Source organism: Ranitomeya imitator, chromosome 5 (genome assembly GCF_032444005.1).
Source record: "Ranitomeya imitator isolate aRanImi1 chromosome 5, aRanImi1.pri, whole genome shotgun sequence".
Taxonomy (NCBI): Eukaryota; Metazoa; Chordata; class Amphibia; order Anura; family Dendrobatidae; genus Ranitomeya; species Ranitomeya imitator.
This window is the reverse complement of record NC_091286.1, coordinates 548,629,232-548,644,120: the sequence shown is the minus strand read 5'-3', so window position 1 is coordinate 548,644,120 and position 14,889 is coordinate 548,629,232. Positions and strand designations below refer to the sequence as shown.

Sequence of the window (14,889 nt, the reverse complement as noted above, 5' to 3'; positions counted from 1 at the left end):
TTGATTTCACACCATTTTATATCACTATTTGAAGCAGCCCAGAAACCTTGATGGGTAGACACCTGCAGACTACCCAAATTAAATGGTGCTATTCCACATGAGCATCCTTAACAGTTTAAAGAGCAAATCTTCAGCAGAAACTGAGTCAGCCTTGGATTTTTGGCATGTATACCACTGCAAGTACACCTCGGGTTATAACAGCTCCTTATGACAGTACCCTTAGAATGGAGATCTACCTCATATAAATTATATATCACTGTCCACCTTTTAAAAACCATGCATTAATTAGCTTCACACATCTCTGCTGAATAATATGATTTCAATTTGTCAGAACTTATTTTTTCAAGTAAAGACATTCAAAATCCCAATATTTCCAAACAGGCTCTAAGATAAAATTCTAGACTATTGCGTGTCCACCAAGGAGCTTAAATGCTTCAAGTTTGTCTTCTGTCTTGATGATTTTCAGTTCGGATGAGCGGCTAGTCCGATCTGTACTCTTCCATGCAGCATCGAAGGAGCGCCGAGGAACTGAAGCTGGCAGATCCAGAGATCCAGCTAGTTTCAGAGTGGCATTTGCATGCTGAATAGCAAAACGCTAAATTCCCAGTTTTGCAAATTGCCAAATTCCTTGTTCTGGGAACATTTTATGCCTGTTATGTGAAAATGGGCCAAATTTATTTAATGAATTTGGCACACGAACAGCCTTTCTTATTAGTAAATTACTTGCAAATGCTGACCAATATGCTTTCCATGTTTTGTTTTTTTTGCTGCAACTTTAAAAATGACTGTGTTATTTTCAAAAGTGAGTCATTTCTCTTATACAGCGGATATTTTTAAAAAGGGCATAAACCAGAAAATTATATGCATTAAATACACTTACCATTTCTGTCTATTGCAAATGGTACATCACCGGCAACAATCTCATAATTGCAGATCTGGCTGTATTGGGGCGAGCAATCTTCGTCCATTGCTTCAACTTGCAGAATACTGTCATATATTTTTCCCTCTGTAACAGTTGCTCGATATGTATTTTCCTTAAATACAGGAGCAAATTCATTCACATCATTTACCTGGATGTGCACCACAGCCCTAAGGAAAAAAGGAAGAGAATGTCACAGTAATCATAAATTAATGACGTGCACTGCATGCAGACTGTAGCCAAGATAACAGACCCCACAGAAGAACACGGTCCTACATGCACCACTCGTATTTTCCGTGTGTATTATGGTAAAATTAATACTTGAATACAATCCTGAGCAATGTTTCATTCATATTTTTAGGGGCATCCTCTGACTACTATCACGGTTTGGATAATGTACTGCAGATGAATTCTCAAATGTGGAGCACAAATCTCACGTTATAAGTAGTGTTAACATACGACAGACAGTTCCCAGATGAATCTCAAGTTCTGGCACAATAATACGTCAAAATGAAAAACGAATATGTTAGTATAATTTTAGCTGATCACTTGTTTCCACAGACTATTTTTTTTTATTCACAAATCACTTAAAACATTGAATTATCGATATAACCTGTATGTGCTCAAAGATAACAGGACACAATATAAAATAATTTTTCTCCACTGAAAAAAGAAATAGGTTCAAATTGAAATATATATGGAACTCACTGATGAACTTGTATCATCAAAGGTGCCACAGTCTCCAGATATTACTATTGGTCCCAGGAGTTTCAAAAAAGAAACCAGAACCAAGCCTTACCAACACCAAGTCAGATCGCAGATGCACTAGAACGATGCAGCAGACCCGAACTATAAAGGCAGGGGCAGTACAGGTGCAAACTACTGATGAAAGCAGCCATTCACAAGCCTACCAATTTATGGAGGCGGTGGCTGCCTAGTAAAAAATGCACACAGATGATGAGGCTTGAATAGAACACCAGTCACACAGGTACTTGCTTGTGCATTTGTTATCTGACCTGGTGTCGGTAAGACTGTTTTTCTGGTTTCTTTTTTTACTTTATGTCCTCTTGGTTGTTGTTTTTGAAATTAGTGTTAGGACTCACAAGCGTGAGGACCCTTGACGTGGGCTAAGAGCTTGTCTATTTTGGCAAAAATATCAACCAATACCTCATTTAATGTGCAGTACTTATCACATGCATTATTTTTTATTGCACACTTTACCATTTTTGCAGGATGCAGCCAGGCCATTTTTTGTTGGTTAGGTTAATTGGGGCATCTGTCCTTGTGGGGTGCACTCATATAGTGCTGGGCAGCCCGCCTGACATAACATTATGGGCGTCATTAATAGGCTGTAATCAAGACATTGTGCATCACACGTAGTATCTGTGTGACTAGTGTTCTATTCAAGCATCATTTGTGTGCATTTTTTTCTAGGCAGTCACCCCATCCATAAATTGGTAGGCTTGCAAGTGGCTGCTTTCATCAGTAGTTTGCACCTGTGCTGCCCCTGCCTTTATAATTTAGGTCTGCTGCATCCTGCTTGTGCATTTGTGATCTGACCTGGTGTTGGTAAGGCTGTTTTTCTGGTTTCTTTTTTGACATTATGTCCTTTAGGTTGTTGTCCCAGGAGTTTCACCAAACGTTTTCAGCACTTGACCAATAATATGTGTGACAGGGCTGGCAGACTGGCTCATATTGGTAAGTAAGTCAATTCTTTCTAGTTGGTAGGGCTTTTCAAATTTCTTTAACTTCTTCAGACAAGATCCTTGGATGTAAATTAAAGAAATCTTCCATGGCAGTAGGAAGTCTTTGGTGGTTTCTTTGGAGGTCCGAACTTCTATCTACCTTGCTGGGGGCAGAATAAAGCACTGTAGTGTGCATGCGCCGGCTATACCTATGGGTCATCTGCACTCTGTGGCCTTAGCCATACTATAGTACTTTGCTCTGCCCTCAGCTGCGCACAGAGAAGGGCGACTGCTGAGAAGTGTGATGGAAGACACCATGTGGATGCGTCATCCACATAAATAGAGGAGGACAGCCATGGTAACAAGAGAGGAGGCGCTGGATCAAGACCACAGATGCCCATTAGATCGCGACCACACCGTCGGTGAGTATAATAAAATATCTATTTAGGGCCTTGCATAGAGTATTGGGGACACAGATGCAGCATCCCATTATGTTGTAACAGAGGGTTTTAAAGGTGCTGGTAGTACTTTATATGGGGAAAACCTGGAGACAGGATCCCTTTAATATGAACCAGTTTGTTGCCCCTGAAAAACTCAAGAATAATGACACACCTACACCATAAACTCTCTTGTGTCTAGCACAATCTTGGAGAGATGCTAGGGCATGGGATCTATTTTAACATTTTGATAATATAAATTAATTAGTACATTTTATTTATATTTTAAACACATTTAAACATATTTTGCTGAAGTCGAAAAAAGTGTAAGAATAGATGTGTATATTACTAGCTGGTGGCCCGATTCTAACGCATCGGGTATTCTAGAAGCGGGGTTTAAATTGCTCACCAATATTGCTGATTCATTGCGGCCAGCCGGGAGCGACCAATCAGCAAAGCAGGGTTTAAATCCCGCGCCAATATCGCTGCTTGGTCGCAGCTGGTTGGGCGCGACCAATCAGCGAAGTGATGTTTAAATCCCACACCAATCAGCGACAGGCGCAGTCCGCCCGTGAATTGGCACGGGAATTTAACCATGCTTCGCTGATTCGTCGTCCCTGGCCGGCCACGACCAATTAGCGATATTAGCACAGAATTTAAACACAGTCAGCAAAGCGTTGTTTAAATTCTACGCCAATGTCGCTGATTGGTCGCAGTCGGGCTCGACCAATCAGCGAAGCGTGGTTTAAATCCCGCACCAATTCGCAGCCAGACTGTGCCTGTTGCTGATTGGTCAGTGAAAGGCCGGGCTGTGACTGCGCCTGTCGCTGTCATCTGGAGTCATTACCACAAAGCATTACTGGACTGGAGCATCGCGAGATGCGGGACAAGCTGCTGGGGATGCTGGAAGGTGAGAATATCACAATTTTTTAAATTATTTTTATCATTATATTTTTTTACTATTGATATTAATGTTAAAAAGTTGGTCACACTTGTCAAAAGCGGTGAAAGACCCGGAAATGCTGCAGGACGTGTTTCCGGGTCCATCACAGAATGATGGCACATCGCTAGCGCATGCCCAGTATGGCATGCATTGGCGATACACCTGGTAGTAGGGTTAATGGCAGCATTAACAGACTGCGTTACACCCCGTTATGCCGTGGTGTAACGCAGTCCTTTTAACGGACTGCTAAAACACCATGTGGGCGCTGAATGGAGGGGAGTATGGAAGGGGCACTGACTGGAGGGAAGTAGGAAGGGGCCAATTCGCGGCTGGACTGTGCCTGTAGCTGATTGGTCATGCCCAGCTGGCCGTGACCAAACAGCGACGTGGGAATTCCGTGACAGACAAACAGAAGGAAGTGGACCTTAGACGATTATACTGTATATATAGTTCATGTTAATATTTGATTTATGAAATAAAATACAGTTGATCAGGACACTTAGGCTTCTTTCACACTTCCATCTTCCAAATCTGCACAGAATCCGTCAAGACGTTGAAATGACGGATCCTGTGCTGATTGTGGAAAACGTGTGCACTGGGCCGGTCTTTCTGACGGACCCATCAAGCCTATGTGCACCTGTTGTGTATGCCTCTTCGCAGCGGTTTTCCGCTGCAAAAACGCATACACAACACAAACCAGATTAAAGAAAAATAAAAAATCACAGTATTCTCACCTACCGGCGTTCCCACGCACCGATGCTCCCGGCAGCTAGCGTTCCTAGTAATACATTGCGAAATCTCGTGAGAAGTCGTGGTCTTGCTAGACCGCGACTTCTCGCGAGATTTTGCAATGTATTACTAGGAAGTAACGCTAGCTGCCGTGAGCATTAGTGACGCTGCGTGGGAACGACGGTAGGTGAGAATACTGTGTTTTTTGTTTTTTTTTATTATTTTTAACATTATATCTTGTTACTATTGATGATGCATAGGCAGCATCAATATTAGAAAGAGAAAGAGAGTGAGCGAGAGAGAATTTCCCTGATGGGAAATTCTTCCTCGCACGCTCTCTTTAAAAAGGCGGGGACCCATCGCTGGATTCCTGCTTTTCACAGGCAGCTACGCATCCTGCGCCAATAGGCTACTATTGTAGCCAGTGATGGGCAGCGCTAGGATGCGTCGCTGACAGATTTTCCAACGTGCAGAAAAAACATTCCTCTAAATGTTTTCTCTGCCCTACGGACCATTTGTTTAATGCAGGATCCAGTGAAAGACGGATGAAACGGATGGCCATCCGTCACAATCCGTCGCTAATACAAGTCTATGAGAAAATGCAGGACCCTGCAAATTTTCAGGATTATCAATAAACGACGGATTGTGACTGGAGGTGAAAGACGGAAGTGTGAAAGAGGCCTTATATACATACAGTATAGTCATTTATCAAACATTTAAAAACTGTAAGGTTCATTAAGACCATTCAAAAGCCTGGAGATGCATTTTGTAATTATTTCTCGGCATCTACCACTATTTAAGGTGAATGTTTCTCCCGCTTGTCTTGCATGACCCATTTACAGTATACATAGCTCTCATTAATAAGGCTGCCAACTGTCATGCCTTCAGACTGACAGGCAAGTATTGGAACATCCTGTCTAGTTTTCACAATTCTGTTTAGGATTTGTAACCTAAAAAAACAGACAATGAAGGTGACATTTTGTCACAAAGGACATACAGATAAGGACATTTGCTGAGCAGAGTAGTCACATACATACAATTTCTTTATTCAGTTGAGCAGTTTAGAGAAACGCAGAAGACTAATCTTTAGCTGCAATCTAAAATGCTGTCTTTTGATTGCATGATCTAAACAAACGTCAATTTAAGGGACGTTTAAAGATACCAAGCAAAAAGGAAGGTAGAATGCAAATTCTTTATTTTTCCATATATTGCAAATTGCTCTGAAAAGATGTGCATGAAACTCTGAGGTCTCCTAGGACAGTATCCAACCCCTATTGGTAATGTCAAAGTGACCTCACCATTAGTGTTGAGCATTCCGATACTGCAAATATCAGGTATCGGCCGATATTCGCTGTATCAGAATTCCGATACCGAGTTCCGATATTTTTGTGATATCGGAAATCGAAATCGGAAGTTCCTATAAGTTTCCAGTCATCTTCGGCGTGTGCGGTGCATATGGTTCCCAGGGTCTGGAGGAGAGGAGACTCTCCTTCAGGCCCTGGGATCCATATTCATGTAAAAAATAAAAAATAAAAATAAAAAATATGGATATACTCACCCCTCCGACAAACCCTGGCTGTCACCGCTGCAAGCGTCTGCCTCCGTTCCTAAGAATGCAGAGAGTGAAGGACGTTCGATGATGTTGCGGTCAGGTGACCGCTACTTGATGTTGGCCCGATTCTAACACATCGGGTATTCTACAATATGTATGTATGTATGTATGTACGTCGCGCTTAGCACTGCCACATAGTATATAGCACAGCCACGTAGTATATAACACAGACAGACACGTAGTATATAACACAGCCACGTAGTATATAGGACAGCCACGTAGTATATAGCAGCCACATAGAATATAGCACAGCTCACGTAACAGACAGCCACGTAGTATATAGCACAGCCATGTAGTATACAGTAGCCACATAGTATATAACATAGCCCATGCAGTATATTACACAGCCCACGTAATATATAGCACAGCCCACACAGTATATAACACAGGCCATGTAGTATATAACACAGCCCACGCAGTATATAACAATGCCCACGTAGTATATAGCAGCTCTCGAGACTGCTAAGTCATCTGGGTACTTTCGCAATGCATCACTGCGAACGGAAGCTGGTGGCAGAATTGCACACATCGGTGGATGGCGGAAGGTGAGAATAGCATATTTTTTTATTTATTTTTTATTATTTTTTATATTTTATTATTTTTAACATTATATCAGCAGCAACAATAGTAAAAAGTTGGTCCGGGATGGGGCGACACACTGGCACTGACTGGAGGGGAGTAGGGAGGGGCCAATTCACTGCTAAGCCGACCGCGACCAATCAGCGACACAGGATTTCCGTTACAGACAGACAGACAAACAGACGGAAGTACCCCTTAGACGATTATAAAGATAGATAGGGGGACTCTATGCTATTTTTGGGGGTTCCCATTTTAATAACTAGTAAAGGCTTAGTATACAGCTGTGAGCTGATAATAATAGCCTGGGAAGCTCCCTGGTATTACACTCTTCCCAGGTTATAAACATCTGCCCTTAGCGGCTTGCATTCCCTCTGCTGGTTAATGAAATGTCGGGGAATCCCACGATATTTTTTTCAGAAAAAAATACATTATGTAAAAAAATACATGTACATTAAGCTACACAAGCACTGTTATAATTATATATGTAACTGACATTTTTATATCAATCTATTCTATGCATATATACATATACATCTATTCTATATATTTTGTCAGGTGATGCGGTGATTTTACTGTATGTGAAGATGAACTGACAGCTTTTCAAAGGACATCGGTGTGTAAAAATCGGACCACACTCTCCTGGTCCGAGTGCCGAGCAATTTTTTAATCATACCCTTTGATTTACATTGACTAGTCTCATCCGAGATTTTTTTTTCTCAGTCCAATTTTGGCAGAGAAAAAATTTGCAGATGAGTTGACTAGACTCATAGATTAACATAGGTTACAGAGAAATCTGATTTTTTTATCTGATTGCACTTGTCCATTTTCATTGCAGATGAGTATGTGCCCTTAACCACTATCTGACCTCGGACGGGATAGTACGTCCGAGGTCAGATCCCCTGCTTTGATGCAGGACTCCGCGGTGAGCCCGCATCAAAGCCGGGACATGTCAGCTGTTTTGAACAGCTGACATGTGCCCATAATAGTCGCGGGCAGAATCGCGATCTGCCCGCACCTATTAACTAGTTAAATGCCGCTGTCAAACGCAGACAGCGGCATTTATCTACCGCATCCGGCCGGGCAGCCGGAAATGACGTCATCGCTGACCCCCGTCACATGATCGGGGGTCGGCGATGCGTCTCCATTGTAACCATAGAGGTCCTTGAGACCTCTATGGTTACTGATCGCCGGTGGCTGTGAACGCCACCCTGTGGTCGGCGCTCACAGCACACCTCCATTTCTGCTACATAGCAGCGATCAGCAGATCGCTGCTATGTAGCAGAGGCGATCGAGTTGTGCCTGCTTCTAGCCTCCCATGGAGGCTATTGAAGCATGGCAAAAGTAAAAAAAAAAAGTTGAAAAAAATGTTAAAAAAATAAAAAAAATATAAAAGTTTAAATCACCCCCCTTTCGCCCCAATCAAAATAAATCAATAAAAAAAATATAAAATCTGAGCATATTTGGTATCGCCACGCTCAGAATCGCCCGATCTATCAACTAAAAAAAAGCATTAACCTGATCGCTAAACAGCGTAGCGGGAAAAAAAATCAAAACGCCAGAATTACATTTTTTTGGTCGCCGTGACATTGCATTAAGATGCAATAACGAGCGATCAAAAGAACATATCTGCACCAAAATGCTATCATTAAAAACGTCATCTCGGCATGCAAAAAATAAGCCCTCAACCGACCCCAGATCACGAAAAATGGAGACGCTACGGGTATCGGAAAATGGCGCAAATTTTTTTTTTTTTTTTTTTTTTTTAGCAAAGTTTGGAATTTTTTTTCACCACTTAGATAAAAAATAACCTAGTCATGTTAGGTGTCTATGAACTCGTACTGACCTGGAGAATCATAATGGCAGTTATTCAGCATTTAGTGAACCTAGCAAAAAAGCCAAACAAAAAACAAGTGTGGGATTGCACTTTTTTGGCAATTTCACCGCACTTGGAATTTTTTTCCCATTTTCTAGTACAAGACATTCTAAAACCAATGATGTCGTTCAAAAGTACAACTCTTTTTGCAAAAAAATAAGCCCTCACAAGGCCAAATTGACGGAAAAATAAAAAAGTTATGGCTCTGGGAAGGAGGGGAGCGAAAAACGAACACGGAAAAACGAAAAATCCTAAGGTCATGAAGGGGTTAAAGTTGGAAGTGCTAGTTTAGAGATAAAATGAGCTTTGAATCATTGATGTAGATATGTTCCTGGCTAAAGGTACCTTTACACTGAGCAACGCTGCAGCGATACCGACAACGATGTCGATCGCTGCAGCATCGCTGTGTGGTCGCTGGAGAGCTGTCACACAGACAGCTCTCCAGCGACCAACGATCCCGAGGTCCCCGGTAACCATGGTAAACATCGGGTTACTAAGCGCAGGGCCGCGCTTAGTAACCCGATGTTTACCATGGTTACCAGTGTAAACATTAAAAAAACAAACACTACAAACTTACCTTCAGCTGTCTGTCCTCCGGCGCTCTGCTTTCCTCTGCACTGTCAGCGCCGGTCAGCCGGAAAGCACAGCGGTGACATCACCGCTCTGCTTTCCGGCCGGCCGGCGCTGACACAGGATGCAGGAGCAGTGCAGAGAAGCAGAGCGCCGGGGACAGACAGCTGAAGGTAAGTATGTAGTGTTTGTTTTTTTAACGTTTATGCTGGTAACCAGGGTAAACATCGGGTTACTAAGCGCGGCCCTGCGCTTAGTAACCCGATGTTTACCCTGGTTACCAGTGAAGACATTGCTGGATCGGCGTCACACACGCCGATTCAGCGATGTCAGCGGGAGATCCAGCGACGAAATAAAGTTCTGGACTTTCCTCAGCGACCAACGATCTCCCAGCAGGGGCCTGATCATTGGTCGCTGTCACACATAACGATTTCCTTAACGATATCGTTGCTACGTCACAAAAAGCAACAATATCGTTAACGATATCGTTATGTGTGACGGTACCTTAAGATATGGTCATTAGTAACCAGGACAAACCTCATATATCCTTGGCCACTTAGTCGCCACCATGAAAGTCATTTTATAATGAGCCCAGCTAAAAACTAGTCATGTTACCAAAAATAACCAACCAAGATTTTAGTCTTAAAAGTTTACATTAGCCAGGCATAGCCATGGGAGGCATTGTGCAGTTTTAGGTTTAATAACATAGCTTCAATGTGGGCTTTCTTTAATGAACAATGGTAAAAGTAATTATTTTCTACTCTCAAAGGGGATAGAGTCCATGATAAAGGGAAAAAGATAGCAAGAGATGAGACATGGAGAGTTTACTGAGTTTACAGACTTCTTAGCAATTACATCTATGAGAAAGGCAAGTGAAAGTCTACTGAACTACAATAATGAAAACTGGAAGACTGGAGAAGAGAAGATGTTTGCTTACACTGTACAAAAGCCAATATGACATTCATTTGCTTCTTAAAATATTATTTTCTTTTCCAAGGTTTTAATATTTGTTGAATAATATTTTATTCAGCACAAAGTATTTGAGGCTAAAGGAAATATTCTTGAATGGGAAATAAAAGTACAACCATAAATCTATTGTTTTAACCATTTTTCACAATTAAGTAAAATATTTAAAACGTCACTATTTTACCTAAAAAAAAAAAAATGCTAGGAGCTTCGAACGGGGTCCACAAATCATTAACAAAGAGAACACAAAGTTGTAGACTTGAGCCCATTGTTCATGTTGTATTATTCCAAGAGTCTAGCATATTCTTTTATTGAGGGTAGGTAAAATTATTGTGTTTGACAAAAGTGCAATTGATCTAGCTTCTGGTTAGAAGGGAAAGCCGTGGTCTCTATACCTTTCAGCTATTAGTTAATGGGGAGGTGTAAAATACCAACCTTTTGGGGGAACGTTTGTATGAAACAAATGAGTAATGTGTTAATGGACCAAGTCTTCTTGGTGAGGCAGTTGGTTGAAGGGGTGACATGGAGTCAAGCGAAGACCAGTCTACATGACAAAAGAGAGGGGAGCTATGTGGGGTACAGTAGGTGTCAGGTAAAGAGTCATTGTACAGATGGCCATTGAGGTTTAAGTCTGCAACAAATGGTGCATTTATCAACAAGTAGTCCAACCTCAGAAACGTAGAAAACCAGAGGCAACCTAAAACTTAATTCCTGTGAAAAGCCAGTGCTCAAGAGTTGTGATGGGCACATGTGAATGTGTAAAGTACCAGACTAGTGTCACTGCTAAAACACCGTTAAAAAATATATCAAGGGACAAATAGGTGGCTGAAAAATAAGGACTACTGCTGTGCCAGCAAAATACATTAGATGTGGAGAGAAAGGTCACAAGTGGAGAAAGCTTTGCACTGCAGGGGAATTACCAGTTACAGTTGTTCGAAATAAGAGCTGATTGCCTGTAAAAAAAAAAAAACTGTTGTACTAATGGAAACTTGGTGCTTCTGAAAGAAACTAAATCACTAAGCCTGTTGCCTCCTTTAGAAGACTATTAACTAACATGGTGCATAATATATAATAGCTTGTGCCTCCCTATAAGTAAAATCAAACATTCATGCCACCTGGCTCACCCTTTTGTATCCTCCTGAGTGGGCAATATTCAACACCTGTGAACTTTATGACCAACCGTGGAAGTCATGCGAAGGTAAGTATCGCTACATGCCGCACAACTCTCAGTGAGAACCACATATATGTAATGTTTTCATTCTGTAAAAAGAGGTTCTTCAGTAACAGCATTCTGTGTCCCAGTTTGAACTCTTCAAACTCTCTTTCTGAGTGCCTTAACAGCTAGCCATGATCAAGAATACACTCCTTACTATTAAGACAAAGGGGGAGGATGTTCACTCAGGCTGGGGCATCACCCCTGAATGAACATAACTGTGCGACTCATTTTAGGTAATTATTTAGATCTTGGCACTTATTATTTGGTACTTGTCGTTTGATATTTATAACGATGCATTTTCCTTGTCTTATCTCACATACATAACCATACTGGTTCTATTTAGCGTAACCTTGTGCTTCCATACTGCAATATATATTGGTGAATAAATAAGAGAGATACACAGTATGTGATGGGTCAGTGAAAGCCATCTTTGTATAATCGGATAAAGTACTTGGGTGTTACTTAGGCTGGGGTGTCCATTTGTACAGCTGCATGTGGTTTTAATGGCTGCACTTCATGCTTCTTGTCACCGTCATTTACTTGTCTACTTTTTGAGATTCTAAATAAAGTTTTGTATTTATTATGGACATTTTGAGTTGCAATTTTTGTTTGTGGTTCCACATTTTCCCCCTTTGTCTAGGTTTATTGGTGACTAGTCTGGGATTTTTTCAGAGCCTTTTACTATAACAGCAAGTGATTACTAAGTACAGTCATGGCCAAAATTTTTGAGAATGCCACCAAAATTATATTTTCACATGATCTGCTGCCCTCTGGTTTTTATTAGTGTTTGTCTGATGTTTATATCACATACAGAAATATAATTGCAATCATATTATGAGTACCAATAGGTTTTATTGACAGTTAGAATGAGTTAATGCAGCAAGTCAATATTTGCAGTGTTGACCCTTTTTCTTCAAGACCTCTGCAATTCTCCCTGGCATGCTCTCAATCAACTTCTGGACCAAATCCTGACTGATAGCAGTCCATTCTTGCATAATCAATGCTTGCATTTTGCCAGAATTTGTGGGTTTTTGTTTGTCCACCCGTCTCTTGATGATTGACCACAAGTTCTCAATGGGATTAAGATCTGGGGAGTTTCCAGGCCATGGACCCAAAATCTCTATGTTTTGTTCCATGAGTCATTTAGTTATCACCTTTGCTTTATGGCAAGGTGCTCCATTATGCTGGAAAAGGCGTTGTTGGGCACCAAACTGCTCTTGGACGGTTGGGAGACGTTGCTCTTGGAGGACATTCTGGTACCATTCTTTATTCATGGCTGTGTTTTTAGGCAAGACTGTGAGTGAGCCGATTCCCTTGGCTGAGAAGCAACCCCACACATGAATGGTTTCAGGATGCTTTACAGTTGGCATGAGACAAGACTGGTGGTAGCGCTCACCTCTTCTTCTCCGAATAAGCTGTTTTCCAGATGTCCCAAACAATCGAAAAGGGGATTCATCAGAGAAAATGACTTTGCCCCAGTCCTCAGCAGTCCACTCCCTGTACCTTTTGCAGAATATCAGTCGGTCCCTGATGTTTTTTCTGGAGAGAAGTGGCTTCTTTGCTGCCCTCCTTGACACCAGGCCTTGCTCAAAGAGTCTCCGCCTCACAGTGCGTGCAGAAGCACTCACACCAGCCTGCTGCCATTCCTGAGCAAGCTCGGCACTGCTGGTAGTCCGATCCCGCAGCTGAAACAGTTTTAAGATATGGTCCTGACGCTTGCTGGTCTTTCTTGGGCGCCCTGGAGCCTTTTTGACAACAATGGAAGCTCTTTCCTTGAAGTTCTTGATGATGCAATAGATTGTTGACTGAGGTGCAATCTTTGTAGCTGCGATACTCTTCCCTGTTAGGCCATTTTTGTGCAGTGCAATGATGGCTGCACGTGTTTCTTTAGAGATAACCATGGTTAACTGAAGAGAAACAATGATACCAAGCACCAGCCTCCTTTTAAAGTGTCCAGTGATGTCATTCTTACTTAATTGTGACGCCCGAGAGACCGGGGTACCCAGCACCGGACCAATGGGGTCTGTCTCTTGAGGGGGATGTCACGGGTGGCTTGACCCGTTGCTGTGGCCTCAGGCAATACACAGTGTAAAGGGTATCGTGAGGGAACAGGCACTTACTTGATCAGCAGCAGGTTCTCCCAGCGGTGATGATCCCAATCCTGGATAGATGGCTATTGTCCAAATGAAAGACTGAGGCACTGAAATGTTTAACCAGTTTACTTTAACAAAAAAGGATTTACAACCAGTCCTGTCACCGGAGTCTGTATGGGAACTCTGAGTTACTTTGACCCTACCGGGGTCTTCGCCTCTTATTGTACGCAATATCTGTGTGGCCCTGCTGCTGTATGTGAACTGGCTGCCGGCCCAATCTGTCCCCTCCGGGTCCTGGTTCGACGGGCAACCCGAGTCCTTTTATTGGCTTGCCCCCGCCGGGAGTACCGCTGAACTCTGTGTCTGTTGCTGCGTCCGACCCTAGTGAAGCTGATATCACCTCACGTTTTTCCGGTTGCTGTATTATATGTAATGAATACAGCCACGGATCCGGTATCCGTCTTTGCGCCTGTTCTGGGTAGTGATTAATGCTACCCGGTTCTCACAATGTCCTTTTTCTCTATCCCTCTTCTCCTCAGGCTGGTGATTTGGGCCTGGAAACCGTCATAGGGCTGTTAGAAATTCAGCTGTATGACCTCTCACTTTCAGCTCCTTAGCCCAACTACCCAACTGCCAGTTCTTCTCTCAGACCAGAATGGATCAAGGGGAGTCTCTGGAGCTCCCCCTTCTGGCCGGAGGAGGTAGTGCAGTCTTGCTATTTTAGTATTTGTATTCAGTGTCAGTAACTATATTTGTGGCAAATACCTCTAGGGGTGCCACATTCCCCCTTAGTTAAGAACAGTACTCCGGGACTGTGGGACGATAACATTTTGAAATAACAATTAATATGTACAGAGTCTTAAAAATGAAAAGTTACAAAAACCACTCAAGGAAACAAAAATAGAGTTCTGTAAAAAGTCACTTCAAATAGCGTCCATTAATACAGTTCTATCCTTGAAGGTACTAGGAAAGGCACTGCACTTTGTGTCCAAGAATTTAGTTCCATTTTTCCAACGGAGTTATCAATATAACGTCTAAAGAAAGTTCAAAAAGAGCAAAAAGCAAAGTTCAAAAAGCAGTCTTTCCGGAGCTTTGATTTAGTGCCTCCGGGCTGATAAAAAGTTCAAGAATATGCAAGAAGTTCATACAGACAAGTCTCTGTAGGTACTGGGCTTAAACGTTGCAGAATGACAACAATGACTATAGTTTTATAGTTGGTAATCTGCATACCTGGCCGGTAATTGACCCTGGGTACTACGCTGTGATC

General features: G+C 42.2%; 1 protein-coding gene across 1 annotated transcript in view; it reads right to left on the bottom strand.

The window, feature by feature from the left end:
- CLSTN2 (calsyntenin 2) overlaps positions 1-14,889 on the bottom strand; it is a 1,726,577-nt gene that overhangs the window by 618,821 nt on the left and 1,092,867 nt on the right. Inside the window, exon 4 of the mRNA XM_069727627.1 lies at positions 881-1,089. Within this exon, the coding sequence (XP_069583728.1) occupies positions 881-1,089 (209 nt within the window). The remainder of the gene's footprint in view (positions 1-880; positions 1,090-14,889) is intronic.